The sequence below is a fragment of the Haliotis cracherodii genome, unplaced genomic scaffold (assembly GCF_022045235.1).
Source record: "Haliotis cracherodii isolate W230 unplaced genomic scaffold, xgHalCrac1.p SCAF_18, whole genome shotgun sequence".
Classification (NCBI taxonomy): Eukaryota; Metazoa; Mollusca; class Gastropoda; order Lepetellida; family Haliotidae; genus Haliotis; species Haliotis cracherodii.
Window position 1 is genome coordinate 13,059,110 of NW_027266273.1, and position 23,621 is coordinate 13,082,730.

Consider the following 23,621-nt stretch of genomic DNA (forward strand, 5'->3'; position numbering starts at 1 on the left):
TATGTTTTTAATGAATATTTCAACAAAATATGTACCTTTTAGTTTTGTGTCATGTGGTGTTATTATCGAACGCGACGTGACCATAATTATGTCCAATCGTCATTAGTTCGGTGGCCCAGTCGTCTAAGGCGACGCGATTCGGTGTGCAGGGTTGCGTCCCTTGGGCACGCCAGAAACCTATGATTGTGGGTTCGAATTCCGGTTCGCCCCGATTATGTTTCTCGGTTTGTCAGCACCATACCCGAGTTCGTGGGTTTCACCGAAGTGGTAAACGTCTGAGACCTGCATCACTTCAGGCTTTCCTCCCACATTAAGCTGACACGCCGCGATATAACTGGAATATTGTTAAAAGCGGCGTTAAACCCAACTCACTCACTCACTAGTTCGGCTTACGTCCTCAACGATAGTCGCACATCAGTACCTAACTATTTCAGTTCCTTTTTTATACCATTGGTTATCATGCCAAATATCCTTGGTGAGTGAATGAGTGAGTGAGTTAGGTTTAACACCGCTTTTAACAGTATTCCAGTTATATCACGGCGTGTCAGCTTAATGTGGGAGGATCCGTGCCCCCGAAAATCCTTAGTGTTTTGCTTGGCATATTTGTTTGTTTTTTTAGTGTTGTGTGGTGACATTTTTACCGCGAGTGAGGTTTCATATGACAGTTTATACATCTTATACATCATCTATGGTACACCTATGATACGTGGACTGCATGTGCACTAGAACTGTGTATACGTCATGGGTACAGTGTACCACAGAGGAGTGGCGAGGTGAAATGGGGATTAACGTCATGTTCAAGATTATCGCACGCGTGTGCGTGCTTGCTTGCGTGCGTGCTTGCCCTAGTCCGGGCTAATGCTACCATGCCGCAGTTCAACATGAATACCCTACTCAGAAACAGTATTGACTCCGGACCAGGCGTTGTTTTATCCCATTAATAACGAGTCAGAGACAGGGTAACAACAAGTACAATCTTTCGGTATGACGCATCCAGGATCGAACCCCTTCCGCTCTCGGGCAGACACTCTATCCACGGAGGCGGCCTGTGCCAGAGAGGTGTCATATGTAAGCGTGGCTTCTAGTAGTAAATGGATTATAATTTACGTGCATGTTTGTGCATATATACTTGAATTCCGTAGAGGTTAGAGTGTAATGCAAAGATAGGTTTCTAATAGGTTCCTGTTTACCTTCAGTAAAAGGGGCACGGGGATTTCCCATTAATATGGATGTGTTTTTGGACATTGGGTCCTGTGTATCACGTGTTTAGCATCCGTCTGTTGTCTATAATATCTTTTTTGCTGTATCCAGCATTAATTTTGCTTGAATAATGCGGCGCAACACACAACTCAGTCACTCACTATATCACAAGCCTGTATTACATTGCAAAATCTGTTATATCTCCAGCTACAGGTCCTCATGTAACTAGCCAGAAACAGTTCGAGAAGTTCTTTGAAAGATTACAAAAATCATCTTTTCATCCGAATTAATCCGTATTGTTTGTTGCCACACGACAAGAAACTCTTTAATTGCATATAGTCTCTATATCTATGCATTACTATCACACCGTTGTGTCGAACTTACGATTATCTCAAAGTAAAAACTTGGTCCCTGCGTGTCCCTTCTTCATTCATCATGTTTCGGTTGTGTTGAACTTCGGATAACTCGGAATATTTACAGAGATCCCTTCAATTCGTACACAACGGTGTTTGACTGTATATACATGGGTTCTACAATACTGGAAATATCGTATATATAATTTCATCATTTGATATTTAGGGGAGGGAGCGGCTGTCTGGGGGTGGGGCTTGAATGTTTTGAAAAAACTATAATGAGAAATGCTCATTCTTTGCCCCCTCTCCTTCCCCAACAAAGGAAAAAGAAACCCCAAACAAAAAAAAAGAAAAAAAGAAAAAAAACAAGCAACAAGTGGGTCTTACACATATACCCCCTCTTTGAGTTTTAAATGGTTTGCCCCTAACAGTACAACATTCAACCCTGAGTACAACTGCATACAACGACATGTTGTCGATCTCAAGCTCTTTAGACGGTACCCTTTAGATGAACAGCTCAATAGAGTTCAACCAAATTTAGACGGCAGTACATCTAACGTTGGTAAAGTTTGTAATATATGCCATTTTTATGCATAAAATGTTCAATTTGGAGTGTCGCGCCATCGTCTTGCTTCGTCAGGAACGACACAACAAAACAACCCACGTCACCAGCAGCAACAGCATTGTTGACGAACCTGCAACAGAGGAGGTCGATGTTATATATTACAGGAAATAAGTATATATATTACTGAACGAATCCCCGGAAGATATCGTTTTATTATGGGTGTATTTCAAAACGTATCTAACGCTTGCACAGTGCTGCCGAACCTCATTCCAATGAGTGAGTGAGTGAGTTGGGTTGAACGCCGCTTATAACATTATTCCAGTTACATCACGGCGTGTCAGCTATATGGCAGAAGTGATGCCGATCTCAGACGTTTACCTCTTCGGTGAAACCCACGAGCACGGGTATGGTGCTGACAAACCGAGAAACAAAATCGAGGCGAACCGGGATTTGAACCCAAAATCACTGGTATCTGGCGCGCCCAAGGGACGCAACTCTGCTCAGCAAATCGCGTCGCCTTAGACGACTAGGCCCCCGTGCCACTTTCATTCCAATGACCAGCCGATGCCCAAAGTAGTCCCGACTGCATCTGATGTTATTACACAATGTGTAGTGAAGGTGTATTGTTATAAAAACGGGTGATTTCTTCACGGATGAGTCATAAAATGAACATAATATACATCTTATTTACATGTTTATCACATGTACAGGTAGATTTGCCACAAAAATATTTAATACATTTTCATTACGTTTATACCTGAAACACCGATTGTCGAGACTTGGTGAGATATGATGTGTACAGTAACGCCTCCGGTTAACATGTGGATTGTACTGAGTATACAGGAGATCCCGTATTGACGTTTCTTAAAGTGGATTAAAGAGGGTTCGCTTTATGTAATTATATCACTTACAGCTCATTTCCCGGACTCCAGCATTTACTGAAACACACATTAAACTAGATGAATATGGTGCATGTAATAGGATAGGTCAAGTACTGGGAACTTCAGCAACTAACGTCCCATGCGCATAAGGCGTATATCACAAATGATTCATATGAAACCACATGTTGCTTGAAATCGCAACATGTTAACATCAGAAGAAATAATGGTAACTATAACACACACAAAATAATAATAATAATAATAATAACAATAATAATAACCCAAAAAATAACCAATGCAATAATAAAAATTACCAGTGGTCAAGATAAACAGTAATGATAATAATAACCACCAATGACAATCATAATAATAATAACAATAATAATAGTATTATGTCTATTTACAGATGACGGTAACACAATAGCAGGCAAACATGTACTTATAAAAGTACCTGACGAATTTTATAAAAAGTTCAGACTGACAGTAGACGAAAAGGGAACGTCACATACGCTATGAAGCAATCCACACGCACCATGAAGCATTCTGATTGCTTATGGCTATAGGGCATGCAATATTCATCACCGAGCTGTACCTCGCCAAATGCACGCAGATGACGTCAACACTTTAATATAGCACGCAAACGTGTATTGCATGTTAATGTTTAACACAACACATGTTCCAGTGTATGTGTCACACCTGATTGATCAGTGCACCGTTTATTACATTATTTTGTTTTCAGTCATTGAATAGGTTTTATAAGCTGTTACGTATAGTTGAAAGCTACTGCCTTTGTTTTTTTGCTGTAAAAATGCCACAGCGGTCTGTAAATTATCGAATTTGAATCAAACCTACCATGCAGTGATTGGTGTTATGTATAGGACATGGATGTAAGGGACATTCTCGCGTTCTCTCGTTCTCGCATGTTCAGATCTGGACCTTTGGAAACAAGCTAGATAAGCCTTAAGTCCGAGAATGTGAGATGTCGAGAATGTCTCTCACAGTTATGCGTACCGTCGCACGCCGTCGGGGTACACTATCATCCAAGTTGCAACCAATCCAGATAGTCGCTTCTCAAGCAAAAGTTACTGGAGATCTCATGTAATTATTGTGTCATGTATTATTACGTGTATTGTGATATTTTGTTTAGGACATGAGTGACACATTTTTAGTCATCACATTCTATTAGATACAGCTACAGATGCTTTTTAAATAAGTTAATAAGAGGTTAACGCCGCTTTGAACAGCATTTGTGTAATAATTGGCCTGTCATCTTATTCAAGGAGGGAAGACCAAAATGACACAGGTCAGGGCTGACCAACCTAGAAACATAATCAGGGCAAATCTGGGATCATAGGTGCCTGGCATGCCTAAGGCACACAACTCTTTGCACAGTCAGTCGCGGCACCTCAGACGACCCTCAGACAACCCATGGCCCCCTTCTAAGATAAGTGAAAATGCTACTCACTGTTGATGCCAGAACACGTCCTGGTGAAGTTGGCAGTGGCCAAGGCCAATAGACTCGGAAGACTGATGGTGTCTTGCTGACACGCTGCCAGGTCTTGTGACAGGCACGCCCTGTAATCGACCAGCGACCTGCACACAGAAACAATAACCCTCTATGGTATTGCTTAACCTAAACCTCGAACCCTCGGCATTCAGCGGGTGCTTTGTCTTGACCATTGCATCGCCGCTGTGAGTAATAACGTTCAATGGGATATATACAATTACACAGTCTCACAAGCCAATATCTTGCATTATCCTTATAACGTTTGAAAGAAATATGCACCTGATACAAACAATGTTATGATTTGTTATATCCTGTTCCATTCAATTAAAGATATTGTGAGTGAGTGAAAATATTTAAAACAAAACAAATGCAATATTTTGAATCTGATTGGTCCAGCAATGGTTTCAAATCACAATAACCACCTCTGATGACCAGTTCATCGTGCAAGCTAATATCAAAAGAACAGTACTTCCTCCTAATGATTGTCATTGACATAAATATTTAGATATGTAAAATTCATGTAACAAAATCCAGAGCGTATCATTTGGGGCAGGAAAGACTGTAGAAATATTTCTGGAGTTTGGTTCATATTTTTTTTGAGACAACAGAAGCTTGAAATTAGGCGTTGTCTGTCTCCGATATATTTTTCTGTGTGACGTCATGATAGTGGGGTGGCTGCTTCATCTTGTTTAGGCGTGATAACATAATGTTTGCTGAAGAAGTAGTTTCAATGTTAATGAAACTCAGTCAAGCATTCTGACACCCCATGAAAACGAATAGTGGATTTGGGAAATGTTTTCAGCGAACTGAGAGAAAACAAAGAAATTGGTGTGAGTTAGTGAGTGAGTGAGTGAGTTGGGTTTAACGCCGCTTTTAACAGTGTTCCACTTTATCACGGCGTGTCAGCTTAATGTGGGAGGAAAGCCCGAAGTGATGCAGGTCTCAGACGTTTACCACTTCGGTGTAACCCACGAGCACGGGTATGGTGCTGACAAACCTAGAAACATAATTGAAGCGAACCGGTATTCGAACCCAAAATCATAGGTTCCCGGCATACCGAAGGGACACAACTCTGCACAGCGAATCGATGTGCCTTAGACGACTGGGCCACCCGTGCCCCCACAAATTGGTGTGTGGTAGTGAGGCCTGAAGGCATGCAAGATTGGAACAACTTTGTCTGAGGTTGAACCTTCATTCACGTTTTCATACCTGGGTATAAGCTACTAATCACTGGTTTCGAGAGTCATGCGTTTTCAAAGTGTTTCAGTACATATTGATGAAAAAGCACAGGGATTGAGCTCGAGTCAATTACAACGACATACATTTTTAAAGACCATTGCCAGTATTCTCTTAATACATTTTCAACAACCTGCTCCAAACCTTTGACTCAGTGTTGGACACAGACTGATTCAATCGTTAACACCAACATATTCGTGTTGCTTTCGTCATGGTAGAATGAAGCAGAACAGGCTGTTTTCAATGTGGAATTAGGTTACCTGTAGAGGGCTAAATTGATCATGGAACCGTACGCCCACTATCATCTCTGTAGGTTACCTAGCTTTACACTGAACGTATGTCTCTCTTGTAAACATGTAATTATATATTAAACTATTTTTGTCACGTATGCCATGACATACAACGATGCAAGGCCACAATTTCGATATACTCGTCTAAGGGATTGATTACTAGTGGAAATATACTGGGTGTGGGATCCACATATTGTTGCATAACTGAAATGCTCGAGGATATACACCTGTTTTCCCAGCATGAATGCCTTGTATACCTGTATATCGACAAGATATATATATACTCACCTACAGTAATAAAGGACCACCGTGTTGTCTATGTCGCCCGTTATATAAAGACGTGATTCGCAGGACTTTAGTTTTGTTAAACATGACAAATAGCTTGGACTTGATCCTTATGACATGAAATGGATAGAAACAATTATTCAAAAATATCATCTTTGACCATTCATTTCCTTAACTCATTAGTAGCATTTTGTGACAAATGCAGCATTATTGATTCATATTTAATCATTGTATTACCTGAATGTCATTCTCTTTTAGAACTGCCAGATGTTACAGGAAGATTTGAACCAAGTTCGTTCATTCCATGATAAACATGTTCATTAGATTTCTAAAACTTTACCACAGCGGTAACCACATCAGACACATTCAACAATCTTACCGTCTGGACTACAATACATTGCTTTATCGTTCGTCACCACCTCTCCCGGCAATGTCAATGCTGTTGCTGTGGTGTAGATATCATCACAGCCCTCCTGCAGACTTCTCCTACACGCCAGGAAGGCCTCAGCATAGCTGGGGAGAAGTGCGTGTAAGTCACGGTGTATTTAATGCTTTGGAAGGAATATACATAGCTGTGTATAGGATAGGTCTTGACTGCAATAAAGTGTACCTTCATAATCACCAGCAGTTCTAAATGAAATATACCACGAGGTGTTGAAAGTAAAGAGAACATTAATCACAAGCATTTTTTTAAACGAAATATACCACGAGGTGTTGACAGCAATGAAAATAACCTTAATCAGTTTTAACAGAAATACACAGCGAGATGTTGATAGTAAATAAGTGGTCCTAAATGCCTAGTTGTTGCCTAAAAAAACGTTGCCAATTTTTTTCAAAGAACGTATTTGAGCCGTGACCGTCATTGAACTGTACATTATATTTGAGAAGCGCCTTTGCGTACATGTAGGGGGCGGTCGGGGAGCATAGTGGTTAAAGTGTTCGCTCGTCATGCCGAAGACCCTGGTTCGATTCCCGACATGGGTACATTGTGTGAAGCCAATTTCTGTTGTCCCCCGAGGTGATATTGCTGGAGTATTGCTAAAAGCGGCGTAAAACCATACTCACTCACTCACTCATTCACTCACTCACTCACTCACTCACTCACTCATTCACTCACTCACTCACTCACGTACATGCAGCCCATCGGGACCCATCGGGACCCACCGGGCCACATACAGACTGACTAACTGATTAGTACAGTGTAATAAAAGCAAATTCACACCAAATTAGAATACACCTCTTGGAATGCTTGAAAGCAATAAACGGATTCCATAAAGATTGTGTCATTCTAAAGTATGATTCGGATTTATTCGGCAATTTTGTATGGTACTACGTATACCATTAGGCGTATAACTGAACACACATGAATTCGAGAGTCAGAATCCCGCAGGGACGTGCTGCAAAATGCGTTTTTTATCGTTGTACAATCGACTCTGTTTGGGCCAGAGATTTATTTAAGAATATGGAAATGGTTTTGTCGCTTTTATTTTTTGTTAAGATGATATCACGTCATGTTATGAATAACGTTCAGAAAGACACAGCATCTGGATTATTTCATGACATCAGATGTGTGCCAAAGTAACGATCTGTTTGATTGGCATTCTTACAGTTGGTGAGTTAGTAAGAAAACGTACAATAAACCAGAAGTTTTCATCCATAAATCTGTCCGTTTTCTTACAAAGTAACGATATTGGATGTTCAAGACTAAGTGTACATGTCAATCCTGAAACATGTATCTGTGTTATGAGAAAACAGGCATCTGCCGAAACAGAATTGGGCGTAAAATAGTGATGAAAATTATATGAATGGATCACTGAAAATCTGTGATGACACCCGGTGTCAGCGAAAAGGGTAAACGTGTCTTCTCTAACAGTAGCTCCTGTCACTCACATTATTTTCACAATGAAGCAAATGCCCGTTTGTTGACTCACGTCTAGACTGACCTGCAAAAGTCATCCCATTTCTTCTCCTCCAAACTCTGGGTGACCAGGAGTGACGTAGTCTGGCACGTGATGTACTGGACAGCGCACGATGTGTTCCCAGTTTCTACAAAGATCATAACATGGGAGGAGAAGCAATGTCTACACGTGTACATCCTCGATTTGTACACCATTTACAATTGAAATGGTATATTTTGTCGTTGTTTGATCAATCGATACTATAATGACTTTTAGGTATAAGCCCGGTAAATGTTTAAACTTCGGAGCAAGCAAAAGAATTGGTCAAAAGAATTCTTCATTTTTATACAAGAACGGTCAATGAAGTTGTTTTTTGTGTTAAGGGACAACATACTATAATCGACTAAAATATGAAGTGGATATCACTTTTGGGCGAAATAACATATTATGTCCGGATTACTTTCATATTGTTTTCTGTATGCTTATTAAAGTATATTTTCATCAATCATACAGTTGCGACAAGTTCAAAATAAGGTTTCAGCCTGGTGTCTTAACTTTACGACGACCCTTAACCTAATACATGTATAAACCTAACCCTTACTCTATTATAAACTTAACCCTTACCCTAACCCTAAAAAAAAAAAACCACACCCTTACTTCAATATGAACCTCCCTCCCCCGAAAATGAATATTAAGCACTATGTCATTTAGCACTGATGAAATGCATCCCACTCACCTCTACGGCACGACAAACTGACGCTGTCATTCAATGCTAGAGTCATAGACGTAACGTTGAAGACTGATTGATGACAAGATGATAGATCACGCAGAACACACACAACATACTGCTCCAGAGCGCTGCGGACAACACGTTAAATGCATTAATACACCCCAAAATCGTCGATACACATATCAGATATATGAGATAAAATAGTTGATTGACAACTTTATTGTATTATTTAATTGCTTTCTGCAATCCGTCATTGTGATAATTTGGACATCACAATAGTGCATATAACGGGGTCCAACATCTTCATTTGACGTTGATCCATTAGGTGCGTGTTTATTTTAATAACAGGTTTCTCCGTTGGAATTTCAGAGCAGAATTTTTAATACAGTTTCAAGGCAGAATTCTGTATACATATTCACGGCAGAATACATAATACATTTTCAGGGCAGAATACCTAATACAGTTTTAGGTCGGAATACCTAATACAGTTTCAGGGCGGAATACATAATACAGTTTCAGGGCAGAACACTTTATACAGTTTCAGGACCGAATACCGATTCAGCGCAGAATACTTAATACAGTCTCAGTGCAGGATGCTAAATACAGTTTCAGGGCTGAATAGCTAATAAAGTTTCAGGGCAGAATACTTTATACATTTTCAGTGCAGAATATTAAATACAGTGTCAGGGCAGAATACTAAATGCAGTTTCAGGGCAGAATACGTTATCACGTTTCAGGGCAGAATACGTAATCCAGTTTCAGGACAGAGTACTTAATACAGATTCAGCGCAGAATACTTAATCCAGTTTCAGGGAAGAATACGTAATCCAGTTTCAGGGCAGAATATTTAATACAGTTTCAGGGCAGAATACTTAATCCAGTTTCAGGGCAGAATATTTAATACAGATTCATGGCAGAACGAAATAAATGGTGATTTGGTTGACCGGATTGCTGTTGAGAATAGTATGAATCAGGCTGTAACGGTGTGTGTGGTGTAATATACATTTGGCGAGGTCTCTTTTGCTTAAAACTCTGCAGAATTCTTTCTATTTCAAACTGACACCTCGTGAACTGAAACACTGTTAACACTGTTAACACTCACTCACTCACTCACTCACTCACTCTGGATACAGTACCTGCAGGCTGTGTTTGACGGACCTGTCTGGGACCGGTCGTATATCGCCAGGCAGGCACTGTGTCGTGACAGGCACTCCTGGTAGCCAGGATTATTTCCTGGAAGACACAAAGACCCATTCTTCAACAGTTGCAGACACTACATGTTTTAGCTCTTACTGACACAGTACCTGTGAGGTAGGTGTGTTTTTATCGTTTGTTCATTACAATCTAACGTTGTGGTTAAGGCGTTCCCTCGTCAATCCTTAGTCCCTAATTCGATTCGCTACATGGGTATAATATGTGAAGTACAATCCTGGTGTACACTGCTTTATAGTGCTGGAATATTGCTCATACCACACCCATCCACTCTTCACAACGATACCTATGTACAGTGTAACGCCGTTAACTCGACGTTCGACAAGATAACCGGGGTTATCTGTGGATCAAGACAAGCGGACAACTGGTATGGATTCTGCCGGAACCGTCAACTTACAACGTCATAATCGACTATTCGAGGTAAAGGAGTTAACGTTTCGGTGTCTGTGTGCGTGCGTCTGCGTCTGCGCCTTCGTCTGCGTATGTGTGTGTACACGTACACCGAAACATTGTTAACTCCTTTAACTCGAATAGTCGATTACGACGTTGTGTAATTATATATATGGCAACTGATACTGGAAGGTGTATTTATTTGATGGATCTCGTATATATGAGTAGCATGTGTGAACATTGTAGTGAGCGAGTGAGCGAGTGAGCGAGTGAGCGAGTGAGTGAGTTGGGTTTAACGCCGCTTTTAACAGTATTCGTTATATCGCGGCGTGTCAGATTAATGTCGGAGGAAAGCCCAAAGTGATGCAGGTCTTAGACGTTAACCACTTCGGTGAAACCCACGAGCACGGATATGGTGCTGACAAACCTAGAAACATAATCGGGGTGAACCGGGAGTCGAACCCACAATCATATATAGGTTTCTGGCGTGCCCAAGAGACGCAACTCTGCACGGCGAATCGCGGCGCCTTAGTCAACTGGGCCACCCGTGCCCCGCAAACATATCAGGATTGATTCAAAGGCATACGTTTACGTTCAAACCTGTTCGTCCGGTAATGAAAAACAGCGATATATGCTGTACTGGTGCAGTAAGTGGTCTTAAGACGGTGTGTATGCAACGATATGTAACGATATGTAACGATATGTAACGATATAAAATGTGAGTCACGGGTGACCAGGTAGTCTTGAGACCACCATTCGCTGCACAGACTTGCTTTCCCTTCGTCGTGCAGACACAATGATTGTGGGTTCTAACAGAAAATTACCCTGATTGTGTTTCTAGGTTTGCCATCACCATACCAGTGCTCGTGGGTTGTACCCTGATTTTGTTTCTAGGTTTGCCATCACCATACCAGTGCTCGTGGGTTGCACCAAAGTGGTGAAAATCTACAGCTTTGTACAGCTTTGCAAGCACTCACACTCATCTTACATACAGATCATGGTTTACACAGTCTCGTATATCTTTGTGTTGAGGGTTGTCCACTCCCGAAATACGTACCACTGGCGCAGTAGACAGCTTGTGTGTTTCGGGTGTGGTTGAGTAAGTTTGCGGATGTTGTGTTACAGCCAGTGAGAGCCGCTTCCAAACACGATACATACGTCTCCGAGTGGCTGAAATGAGAGAAAGTAAAAAACAGCTGGCGACACGTGGAGTTGTAAGGCTATTCATGTAAGCAAGGCGTCGTGCCTCCATGTCCTAAAATAAACATCACAGGTTTATCACGTCTGGGGAATATTAGTCATATGCATGATTATGTATCTTACTTTGACACGCCAACAAATAAAAAGCTCACTTGAGAAGTTAGATTGTGTATACATACCCCAACACTACAAATAGATATGAGTATATACTAAAGATTAGTCTGTCTTACAGACCCTGATACAAATATATATCAAATACAGCCCATGCAAGTCTATAATGTTTGGCAAGTCTAGATCACTGCAGTATCTGAAAATGAAGAGAGTCACTGGGCTCCTTTTTATTATATTTTTATTAAGATAACTGAACAACTGTTTTTATGTACGATATGTTCATTTCAGAGACTAGATTTTAGTCTAACTAAAGATGGACTTCAAATAATCTTCTAACTGTAGACAGTTGTAGTTAGGTCTGTGACCTACCGGCGGTATCGAATATAGCCTGTAGACTGTGGACAGTTGTGGCTGGGTCTGTGATTTACCGACAGTATCGAATATAGTCTGTAGACTGTGGACAGTTGTGGCTTGGTCTGTGACTTACCGACAGTACCCCCTGTAGTCTGCTGATTGTAGACGCGTGGTTGCCATGTAAAGACTGTCCTGACAGGCTGGATTCTCGATGCAGGTCTCCCCCAAAATGAGACCTGAAGTTACATATTAACCTAAAATGTTTTGAAAACACTTTACATAACAAGAAAATCAAAAGACATAAGGGATATTGTTGTAGATTATAAACGTTGAAGGGATGTGTTCTCGACAAATATTTTATTGTCTAGTGTTTCAGAATGTGTGTCATTACGTGCATTTAGACCGGGTAAAGTGGGTATTTGTTTACTGCCGCACTCAGCAATATTAAAGCTATGAGACGGCGAGCTGTAGATAATCAAGTCTGGACGAGACGATTCAGTGGTTCACATCATGATCATCAATCTACACAGTCGGGATACAATGACATGTATCAACCATGTCACCGAGCCTGACCACCCGATCCGTAAGTTGCCTCTTACGACAAGCATAGTCGCTTTTTAAGGCAAACATGGGTTGCTGAAGATCAATTCTAACCCGGATCTTCGCGTGTCTTAGAGCCAAGATCCACGTCTTATTCTGACGGTTGTTTGACTACAGTGAGTCAGGTTTTAACTTAGCACGGCGCTTTTAGCAATGTACTACCAATATCACGGCTGTGGATAACGGAAATGGGCTTCACACATTTCCCAACGTCGGTGACGATCGAACGCTTTAACCACTAGACTATACGACAGCCCCCTTTGAAAATATCATGGAGTTTTCAAATTCCAGAGTGAAATATGTCTTTAATGTATCGTAGTATACCGACCACAAACTTCTCCTTGCCCATCTGACGTGGTAACGTAAAGGATCAGAAAACGAACAACGACCCCAACATCCGGGTGTTTAATTACATTCCTTACAATAACTGCTTTGTGGAACGTAGAGACTGTTTCCTCGTAAAGTTAAGTGGGCTGTTTAGGCATAGAAAGAGTTATCTATAAAAGAGGGACAAACGTCTGCTGAAGCTCTTTATTAAGTGTTTCTGTCATTGATCAAAGTAAAATTCAACAATTGTATACATTGCACTCACTCACATCGTTTCATCAAAATCACAGGAAACCCGTGGTTTTGATTTTGTATTTGGACAGAGAAGAGGCTGATGTCAGAAACTGCTTCATCCATTACTATAACAAAGCACTATACAGTATGGTTTAGTTTATTTATTTATTTATTTATTTATTTATTTATTTATTTATTTATTTATTCATTTATTTATTTATTTATTTATTTATTTATTTGTTTATTTATTATTTATTTATTTATTTATTTATTTAAAGAACATGCGACACTATACGTCTTTTACTGTACTTATTTCATTTTGAACATCTGGATAGCTGTTTCTTTGTGTGTGACACATGGATAATCATTTTATTACACCTGTAATTCTCTTACACGTGTTCACATATGTTTATGATGTTTGTTATTTTTGTATATGCACATGTTCCAGCCTTGCGTTCTTATTTTTATTCACCAAGGACACATTTATTGCCAAATGTATTGCAAATGTGTTTGTGATTGTGTCGGTGAAACGTCGCTGCTTGGTACACACTTTTTAACCAACATCTATATAAATGTTGTAAGTGCCTTACAAGTCTTTATGGTTGGACACATGCTTGTTTGCACACTACACTATACACATATCATACAGTCGGCACAGTTATGCCCCTACGCGTACAGAAAGCTGCCACGGGGACATATAATTGAAATATTATTCAAAGCGGCGTTAAAAAAACTCGCTCGCTCACTCACGTTTTTAATTCATAACACAAACACGACAGTTCTTCGGGGTTTAAGCTTTATTAGACCAACAGTCATGTTACGCACTTAACATTTTGCTTGGCATTCCATACTAGTTGTATCTCAACGCTATTTCATATTACTTTTGTTAAGTCCTCTACGTAGTCCATTGCGCAGTATGTTTAAGCCAAGTATTGTAGCAGTTAATAATAAACTTTCAAAAACAATATTACTTCAATTTTTGTTCCTCTGTTGCCTTTCTAGCGCAAACATAAAAGGTATTCCTGTCAGCGAAACATGAGCAAATGACTTGAATGTAGCAAAATCGGTGCTGTAAAGGTCAGGGTTCACGTTCAGTCAATCAAATGCCCAGAGCAATTGGGTAAATGCAGACGTTGATAAAATGTGCACCGAAATGTTTGTATCAGTTTCATTTCTCTAAGTTACAATCGATAACATAAACTGAAGGCCACTTTAAAAATGAAATTTCATAAATTAAAAAAAACACATGTTCAAACAGTGAGTGAGTGAGTTGGGTTTAACGCCGCTTTTAACAATATTCCAGTTATATCGCGGCGTGTCAGCTTAATGTGGGAGGAAAGCCCGAGTGGTGCAGGTCTCAGACGTTTATCCTTTCGGTGAAACCCACGAGCACGGGTATGGTGCTGACAAACCTAGAAACATAATCGGGGCGAATGTTCAAACAGAATCAATGTAAAACACATCGTCCAAACAAAACTATGCACTGGTCAGAAAGTGATACACGTCCACGTAACGTATTTTTGCAGAAAATGCAAAAGAAAATGACAGTTATGTGCCGCTTTGGCAACCGAAACTACACGTGTAATAAGGTTATATAAATGATACGGATGGTATTTACTGCACTCACACTGATAAAAAATAAATAACCACAGAAATACGAGCGGGCCCTGGATATGATACACATGGGAGCCAACCATGACCACATTGCTAGAATCTTGGTTGCTCCCAGAACTCTTGATGACACTCAAGACACTACAAGATAAGACGTACTTTGTTTCTTTAAACAACCTCGTATGTGTTTAGTATAGATGTCTGGACCAACCATTAGACACTTAAGATACAATGTCAGTGAAATACCTTCTTAATGAAATACCTTAACATTATACAGATAACTCTGGCTTGTGTAGTCTGGATTGTCATGATTCTACAGGAACACCTTTAGAATTCTTTAAGACAAGCAAACCAGGTTTTTGTGAGAATCCGTCGGATCGTTAGCCCGACACTGTTCCACACTGCCAGACTAAGCGGAAGTCGTGACAGACACTTTTGAAGATTGCCGGTAAGAATAGTTTCTTGTAACTTTGGTCCACCAACGAGTGATCCTGATGCCATTTAACACACTCATCACGTTCCGTCATCTACATGATACCGAGTGTCGCTAACTGATCAAAACGGCTCTATGCGTCAGACCTCTTCAAATAGTGGTAAGTTAAATTATCGCTTGAGACCCGTGAAGATCCAGGTTAGACTACGTCTTCAGCAACCCATGCTTGAAGTAAAAGGCGACTATGCTTATCGTTAGAGTCGACTAACGGGATCGGGTGGTCAGGCTCGCTGACTTGGTTGATGCATGTCATCGTATCCCAATTGTGTGGATTGATGCTCATTATGTCAGTCACTGGATTGTCTAGTCCAGACTCAATTATTTACAGACCGCCGGCATAAAGCTGGAATATTGTGGCGTTAAAGAACAAACAAACAAAAAATGGTCAATTGGTGTGCTGAACAAATGTAGTGAGTGAAAGCGTCTTGGGTTAAGTTCCAGGACAGTTTCCTGCAGCCAAATAATCGACGCAAAACATCTCATCCTGCTCTTTCGACTTTTTTGTCTGAAGAATAATGCTTTGATTGATAAGTAATATGTCCTTAATATACCCTTTAAAGGCATGCGTCGATGACGCTTCGGCTCCCGTGTTTTAGAATGCATGTGAAGGGGTACAACCCCTTAAACACCCTGTTACTCATCGTTGTCATCGCGAACTGGTACCTACAAACCTAAGTGATTTATTGCAAAATATGTCCCACGGTAGGTAGTATTCGGACGGCGACTTTTATATGTGTGCAGGGTTATTAAATAAATATCTAATATACTGCATTCCTTTGCATAATAATATAAACTACATATTCTAAAAAATATATGTGTACATAAGTTCCAATTCATAATCCCTTTATCCCCAATGAAACCCATAAAACAACATGTATTGAAAATATAAAGGCTTTCATAAACTAGCGCTTGCTATATTGGTGGCAACGCGTACTCGTATAGAATACTGAAGCAGTGTTGCGCGTCTCTATTCATATTTGTTCGAAATTAATGTTGCCAATAAAAGCCAGCGAGTTCACATGGCAATGATATGTCAGCACGTATATCTAACGCCCTATCATTGTCAACGGATTGCTCACAAAAGCGTATTGAAAGTCCGAAAAAGAATCATTTCTATAAAGGCATTTGTTGGAGACATTATCTAATATATATAATACATATATAATAAACCTACTATTACAAACCACCATCACTTGCTTGATAAAGGTGTTAGGATCTACACCGAAACGTCGCACTAATCGTAATAAAGAAGTTGTTCATCCATAGAACTTGTCTTACTACTTGTACAAAACATATTACAGGGCCTGATAGGAAAGACAGCTAAAACGATATTTCAGCCAGCATGAAGGTAAGCGAGGCCTACGAAAATTCAAATGAACACTATCGATAGCTACATTACACACACACACACACACACACACACACACACACACACACACACACACACACACACACACACACACACACACACACACACACACACACATTGAAACTAATATTGTTTACATGTTTTGAAGTTAGAAAATCCTACTTTGCAGACACATGTTGCTTTCTTGACTTACCTTCCCTACATTATTCTAAGACATCCTCCTTTCGCAGTTGTTAGGGCTATACAAGGGGGAGGACCTGTTCTGATTAAGCCAGATGAAGGTTTATTTAACTAACATAGCAGTGCTCCTAAAAGACACATGTTCATTAAATGATGCAACTTACATCTGCGGGGCGATCGGGTAGCCTAGTGGTTAAAGCGTTAGCTTGTCAAGCCGAAGACCCGGGTTCGATTCCCGACATGGGTACAATGTGTGAAGCCCATTTCTGGTGTCCCCCGCCGTGATATTGCTGGAATATTGCTAAAAGCGGCGTAAAACCTCACTCTCTCACTTACACCTGCATCTGTTTTCAAAAATAATATTCAAATAAAATAGAGAAAAATAAATATTATGGTTAATGATATATAAATACAATTTTGATTACAAATAGAAAACATTGTGTCAGATTTCTTTGCGGAGACAAATGTCAGTGTTTAGACATTCGTAATGCGGGATCACATACCCGAGGCTAAGTTAATGGGGCGTGAGACGGGAGCGGCACATCTCGATAACCCAGATTCACTAGGCTGAGTAGATCACTGACCATCAAATTATTATGACTGGGAAACCCTATAACGTGTAGTAAATGTTGTTCATAGTTACGTTTTAGTTTCTATAAACAAAGAGAACTAACGATGGATTAGACTGATACACAATGATGCAGTGATTATGTACATGTTTGGGTGGTACATTTAACTGAGCTGATGATTCATAAGTATAGTGGGTAACCTACCACCATCAATTGGTAAATAAATGCGAATATCATAAGAAATCTCCACTTCAAGCAGAGTCCAATGTACGATTCCGGCTATGTCATGAGCATCTGCTTATAAATCACTCTCTAATATTGAAGATACCAGGTGGTCGAGGCAAAAGCAAATAGGGTACAAGTCAAAATAAGGAATTGCATCCGACATAATTTTTGTCACTGATGCGCCACATCTGGTAATGTTTTCCACATTTATACCATAAAGCTATTTGAAATCTTTACTGCTGTCTTGACTGCTGTAACCCTGATCAACCAATCTTTTTGTAAGAGTCGTATGATGTTGTTTGAAATATTGGTAAAAAGAGCATGCTCGGTTCCATCTAAAACGTTGTGAAATGTAGACACCAAAGGCTGGAGCTGCTGGCATATTGCTCAACATAAAGACCTTAAAGTTAGTATTGACTCGTTATAAAGAAGATGCAATGCAATGCAATGCAATGGTTATAATATGGTCCCTCATCTTGCCTTAAGCTTAGATTGCCAACAATCTAACAAAAAGATGCATTCATCTGTGTTATGACTGTAGGCAAAGTGAGGGCCCATCAATAGAAAGAGGTGGCTGATAAAAATGTTATACGCCCTTGTATATGTTTGGTTGAAAACAGTCACCACACTGAGACTGTCTACTACTTGGAACCACACGTTTCTCGTGCGTACTTCGGTGTCCTCCTGCCTGTTAAGGTACGTTATATAGGCACGGTAGTTGCGAATAGAATGACTCAGAGTTTCGGAATGAAATACGCAACCAGTTAGCATTTTCATTGCTTTAATAACTCCATTTGAATAATGTGCAGCAGCGTCATTGTAAATATAGCAACTATACATGTTTGCATGTTTGTATCACTACGGTATTATGTTTGCATGTGTGTATCAGGGCGGTATACACGTTTACAGGCTTGTATCACGACAGTATTTTGTGTACATGTTAAGGACGGTATTGTGCTTGCATGTTTGTATCAGGGCGGTATATAAGAATTAGTGTACATGTTTGTATCAGGACGGTATATAAGTGTACATGTTTGTATCAGGGCGGTATATAAGTGTATATGTTTGTATCAGGACGGTATATAAGTGTACATGTTTGTATCAGGACGGTATATAAGTGTACATGTTTGTATCAGGACGGTATATAAGTGTACATGTTTGTATCAGGACGGTATATAAGTGTACATGTTTGTATCATGACCGGTTTTGTTTTCACATGCTTGTATCAGGGCCGTATATAAGTGTACATGTTTGCATCAAGACGGTATATATGTTTTCATGTTTGCATCAAGACGGTATATATGTTTGCATGTTTGCATCAAGACGGTATATATGATTGCATGTTTGTATCAAGACGGTATATATCTGTGCATGTTTGCATCAAGACGGTATATATGTTTGCATGTTTGCATCAAGACGGTATATATCTGTGCATGTTTGCATCAAGACGGTATACATGATTGCATGTTTGCATCAAGACGGTATATATGTTTGTATGTTTGTGTCACGACTGTATACATGATTGCATGTTTGTATCAAGACGGTATATATGTTTGTATGTTTGTGTCACGACTGTATATATGTTTGCATGTTTGCATCAAGACGGTATATATGTTTGTGTCACGACTGTATACATGATTGCATGTTTGCATCAAGACGGTATATATGTTTGCATGTTTGTATCATAACGTCATTTTAGTGTCCATGTTTGTATCAGGACGATATATACTAATATTAATTTTACATGCTAGTATCACGAGGGTTGTATACAATGTATGTGTGTATGTTAGTATCAGGATGGTATATATGTTTGTATCAGGACGATACATATATTTACATGTTTGTATCACGAGGTATATATTTTTACATGCTTGTGTCCGTACGGTATTGTATCAGTACATTATTTTCACGCTTGTATCATAACAGCATATATGTTTACATGCTTATGGAAGGACAGTATATTATAAGTTCAAGCGGTATCACCCGCGGCAGGATGTATGTGGTTTTATTCTTCCATCGTCGGGTTCTAGCACTCACCTCCGGCTCGTGATATAAAACCTAACCTAGGACACATAAAAACACACATACCCCGGGTGATGCTGGTATAACGAATGTTTCAATCGAAAATTGTAAAAAAACACCTAAATATTGAAAATTGATAGAAACAGCTGGCCAACTTGTGCTGTGTCACATGACATTCATTAATTCGTAACCAACATACAGTTAAAAGGGGAAAAGAAATATGTTCTCCCGCTCACACATTTATTTCCCTACCCGGCGGGATACATAGATCACGTGAATCAATCAGATCTCAAAATGTATACATGGATGTGAGGAAACTGTTTACAAGTTTGAATCATGGTGGTAGATATATTTACATCATTGTGTCTAGGCGGTATGTATGTTTACATGCCTGTAGCATGACGGTATATATGTTTCTTAGCTTGTGTTTGGACGGTATATATGTTTCCATGCTTGTGTCTGGACGGTATATATGTTTCCATGCTTGTGTCTGGACGGTATATATGTTTACATGCTTGTGTCTGGACGGTATATATGTTTACATGCTTGCGTCTGGACGGTATATATGTTTACATGTCTGGACGGAAAATATAATTACATGCTTGTGTCTAGACGGTATGTGGGTTTACATGCCTGTAGCATGACGGTATATATGTTTCTTTGCTTGTGTCTGGACGGTATATATGTTTCTTTGCTTGTGTCTGGACGGTATATATGTTTACATGCTTGTGTCTGGGCGGTACATATGTTTACATGCTTGTGTCTGGGAGGTATATGTGTTTACATTCCTGTAGCATGATGGTATACGTGTTTACATTCCAGTAGCATGACGCTATATGTGTTTACATTCCTGTAGCATGGCGCTATATGTGTTTACATGCCTATAGCATGACGGTATATGTGTTTACATTCCTGTAGCATGACACTATATGTGTTTACATTCCTGTAGCATGACGCTATATGTGTTTACATGCCTGTAGCATGACGGTATATGTGTTTACATTCCTGTGCCTGGACGGTATATATGTTTACATGCTTGTGTCTGACGATATATACGTTTACATGCTTGTGTCAGGACAGTATACATGTTTACATGCATGTAGCATGACGCTATATATGTTTACATGCCTGTAGCATGACACTATATGTGTTTGCATGTCTGTAGCATGACACTATATGTGTTTACATGTATGTAACATGACGCTATATGTGTTTGCATGTCTGTAGCATGACGCTATATGTGTTTACATGTATGATTACCTTATATAGCAGTATGTTTGCTGGTAGGTAACTTGGATAGATATATGCTGACACACATGTTTTTTTGGAAAAGCGATATGTAATATAACCGAATCCAAGGGTTCGTGTAACGGCAATGGCAAGAGCACTGGAAAACTTAAAAATCTGATTCTTTGTCATCAGTACCCATACCCGAGTCATTATTTCTTACTTAAAAAAGTATGGACTTGAACCAAACACATTAACGCTTTTCTACTCTAATGGGAGAGATAATGCATTGATATGTTTAATGTTAACATGTTTACCATATAAATATGCTTCAGCAACCCTTTTGCCTTGTCAGTTCGCAAGGCTATACATGAACATGTTTATTACAAGTAAACAAACGCATGCTTTACAATGACAACATTACGTTAGATGATATGAAGTCATTACAAAATATGTTAAGTAAGAATAAAAATATATGGATAAACAACATCTTTATTACAATTAAGAGCGACGAATCGGTGTAGGTTCTAACGCCGTTATCACTTGCTTAGAAGCTACACCGAAACGTTGCTCTTATTCTTATCCTTACTCAGTGCCCCAACTTCTAAATGCCTATCAAAGAAGTTACAAAATACAGTAAACTGCGGTTATAACGAACACGCTTTTAACGAACTTACGGATATTAAGAACTTACTTTTTTGGTCCCGATTATTTGCTGTAGTTATGCTGTATATGTGCTTATAACGAACTACGGTTATAACGAACTAAACTTAGTAGTCCCCTTGAGTTCGTTATAACCGTACTTTACTGTATGTTGACAAAATATGACCCTTCACCTTTTATAAAATACATACATAACACGTTTCTAAGTCATGGGGCAAAGGGTTCCCACATACTTTGAACGTTCCGATTTAGTATAATCGGAACATAGCCTATATCCATAAATCGGTGAAAGAATTTTGGGTGTGTATGTGTACATCATTGTTCCCCGCACGGAAAATCCTCAGCTCATAGAGGTCTTTGTCAGTCTGTAGTAGCCCCGTGAAAGAAAAGTCTGTATAGTAAGGTGTATACAGTGCACGGCATGCCGCGCCCTGTGAGCGAGGTCGATGGGGGTCGGTAGTCGCTAGCTATATATAGGTTTGTCAACTTGCATAAAAAGTGATAATCCACTGACACCAGAACCGCATGAATAACAACACTTTACTGCATTGAGTTCAAGTATACCACATACCAGATTGTTTTGACTTAGGTGTAAAAATTTGATATAAGTTCGACACAGCAAGACACGGCTCACTTCATTGGAACCGTCTCCGTCTGACTTATTGATTGGAAAATTCGGTCAAAATGATTTTAAGGGGAACATCTATTTATTAATGTATCCTAAACGTGGACTTCTAGTACAACCCGAAAAGTTCCGGTTCAGAAGTAGCCCATGCTTGTCGTCAGTCAGGCTCGCTGACTCGGATGATATCATGTCATCGTATCCCAATTGCGTAGATCGAAACTCATGATGTCAATCACTGGATTGACTCGACTGACGACATATAGCTGGAGTATTGATTGCTGAGTGCGGCGTTAAACACACACACAGCATAGTTTGTGTCGGTCAAAAAGGTAGAAATTATTCTGACTTTTACCCGACAAACTAAATACATATGCTAAATAAAAACATTTTCCGGATTTCAAGTCCGCCCCACTTATTGGAAAATAAATGCAGCAGGTATTGTTTCAAATCTGTCAATATAACTTGTTTCAGGATATAGCCTTTAACTTTAACGGTAGTAAACGGTATATCATAATTGCATAGTTTTGCACACTAATCATCCACTTACCTGCTAGAACAAACATCAACAACACTATCGGCGACATTATCGACTCGGCGACTACAGTGATATCAATGACATTTCCTTCACTCCACTCTGGAGGGGAACAAGTCTGGTCCCTTCTTACCCCTCACGCCCACAACAAGTTGTGTTTAGGCGCGTCACGAATGCCTGCGTGTTTATGAACAGTTGTTTTGCTTTTCACTCCGTGTTTTCTTCCATGGCTTCAGGATTTGCTTTTTTTTGTGTGTATCATATACGTATTAGAAAATATTGTTTGTCATTGTAAACACAAAATGTTTCCGTTATGCAACGCAAAATGTGTTGTATGATCTGTTTCAATGAAAGGGCGGATACAGCTTTTTTTAAAAGGGGGGTTGCACAATTAAGATCTATTTATTGTCTTTGGTGGTAATTTATACAGAAATAAAGATTTTTTTCGGAATTAAAGGGGGGGGGGGGGGGGGGGGGTGCGGCATTTGCGTTTAAAACCCGAGGTCTAATTATTTTTCGCCTAACAAAGCTATGACGTCATGATTCAGCATCATTGCCGTGACGTCACACTTACACATAGAAACATGTGCACGCCGCAAAGAGAGAGGTCCCGTGTGTAGTGATGGTTGTACCAACATAAAGTCACTGAGAGGCACCTACTCTCAGTGTACGTCCATATAATATTCAAACAAACGTCTAAATAAAAAAAACAGAATTCATTCCATGATCATA

The 23,621-nt window shown here is 39.7% G+C and overlaps 2 protein-coding genes across 4 annotated transcripts in view; one reads left to right on the plus strand and one right to left on the minus strand.

Moving 5' to 3' along the window:
• LOC139465781 (uncharacterized) overlaps positions 1-23,621 on the plus strand; it is an 81,033-nt gene that overhangs the window by 5,916 nt on the left and 51,496 nt on the right. Inside the window, exon 1 of one of the 3 annotated variants that reach the window (XM_071247683.1) lies at positions 16,805-16,825. The exons of 1 other annotated variant lie outside the window; for it this stretch is intronic. In XM_071247683.1, the coding sequence (XP_071103784.1) occupies positions 16,820-16,825 (6 nt within the window). In that variant the 5' untranslated portion in view covers positions 16,805-16,819. Of the gene's footprint in view, positions 1-16,804; positions 16,826-18,445; positions 18,517-23,621 lie in introns of those variants that run through there. One more of the 3 variants, XM_071247685.1, reaches the window with a different exon arrangement.
• On the minus strand, positions 1,514-23,018 carry LOC139465779 (uncharacterized). Its single transcript, XM_071247682.1, has 11 exons — positions 22,905-23,018; positions 12,346-12,448; positions 11,605-11,717; positions 10,082-10,178; positions 8,952-9,073; positions 8,261-8,363; positions 6,697-6,830; positions 6,321-6,426; positions 4,465-4,592; positions 3,030-3,056; positions 1,514-2,248 (listed from the first exon to the last, which is right to left on the minus strand). The coding sequence occupies exons 1-11, from the start codon at positions 22,939-22,941 to the stop codon at positions 2,190-2,192; spliced, it is 1,029 nt and encodes a 342-aa protein (XP_071103783.1). The 5' UTR covers positions 22,942-23,018; the 3' UTR covers positions 1,514-2,189.

Excerpts from the sequence above, each read along its gene's own strand:
- LOC139465779 (XM_071247682.1), bottom strand. The coding sequence starts at position 22,941 with ATGTCGCCGATAGTGTTGTTGATGTTTGTTCTAGCAG. Across the intron at positions 6,831-8,260 it reads AAATGGGATGACTTTTGCAG|CTATGCTGAGGCCTTCCTGG; the intron begins GTCAGTCTAGAC and ends ACTTCTCCCCAG. Across the intron at positions 4,593-6,320 it reads GTGGTCCTTTATTACTGTAG|GTCGCTGGTCGATTACAGGG; the intron begins GTGAGTATATAT and ends TTCTGTGTGCAG.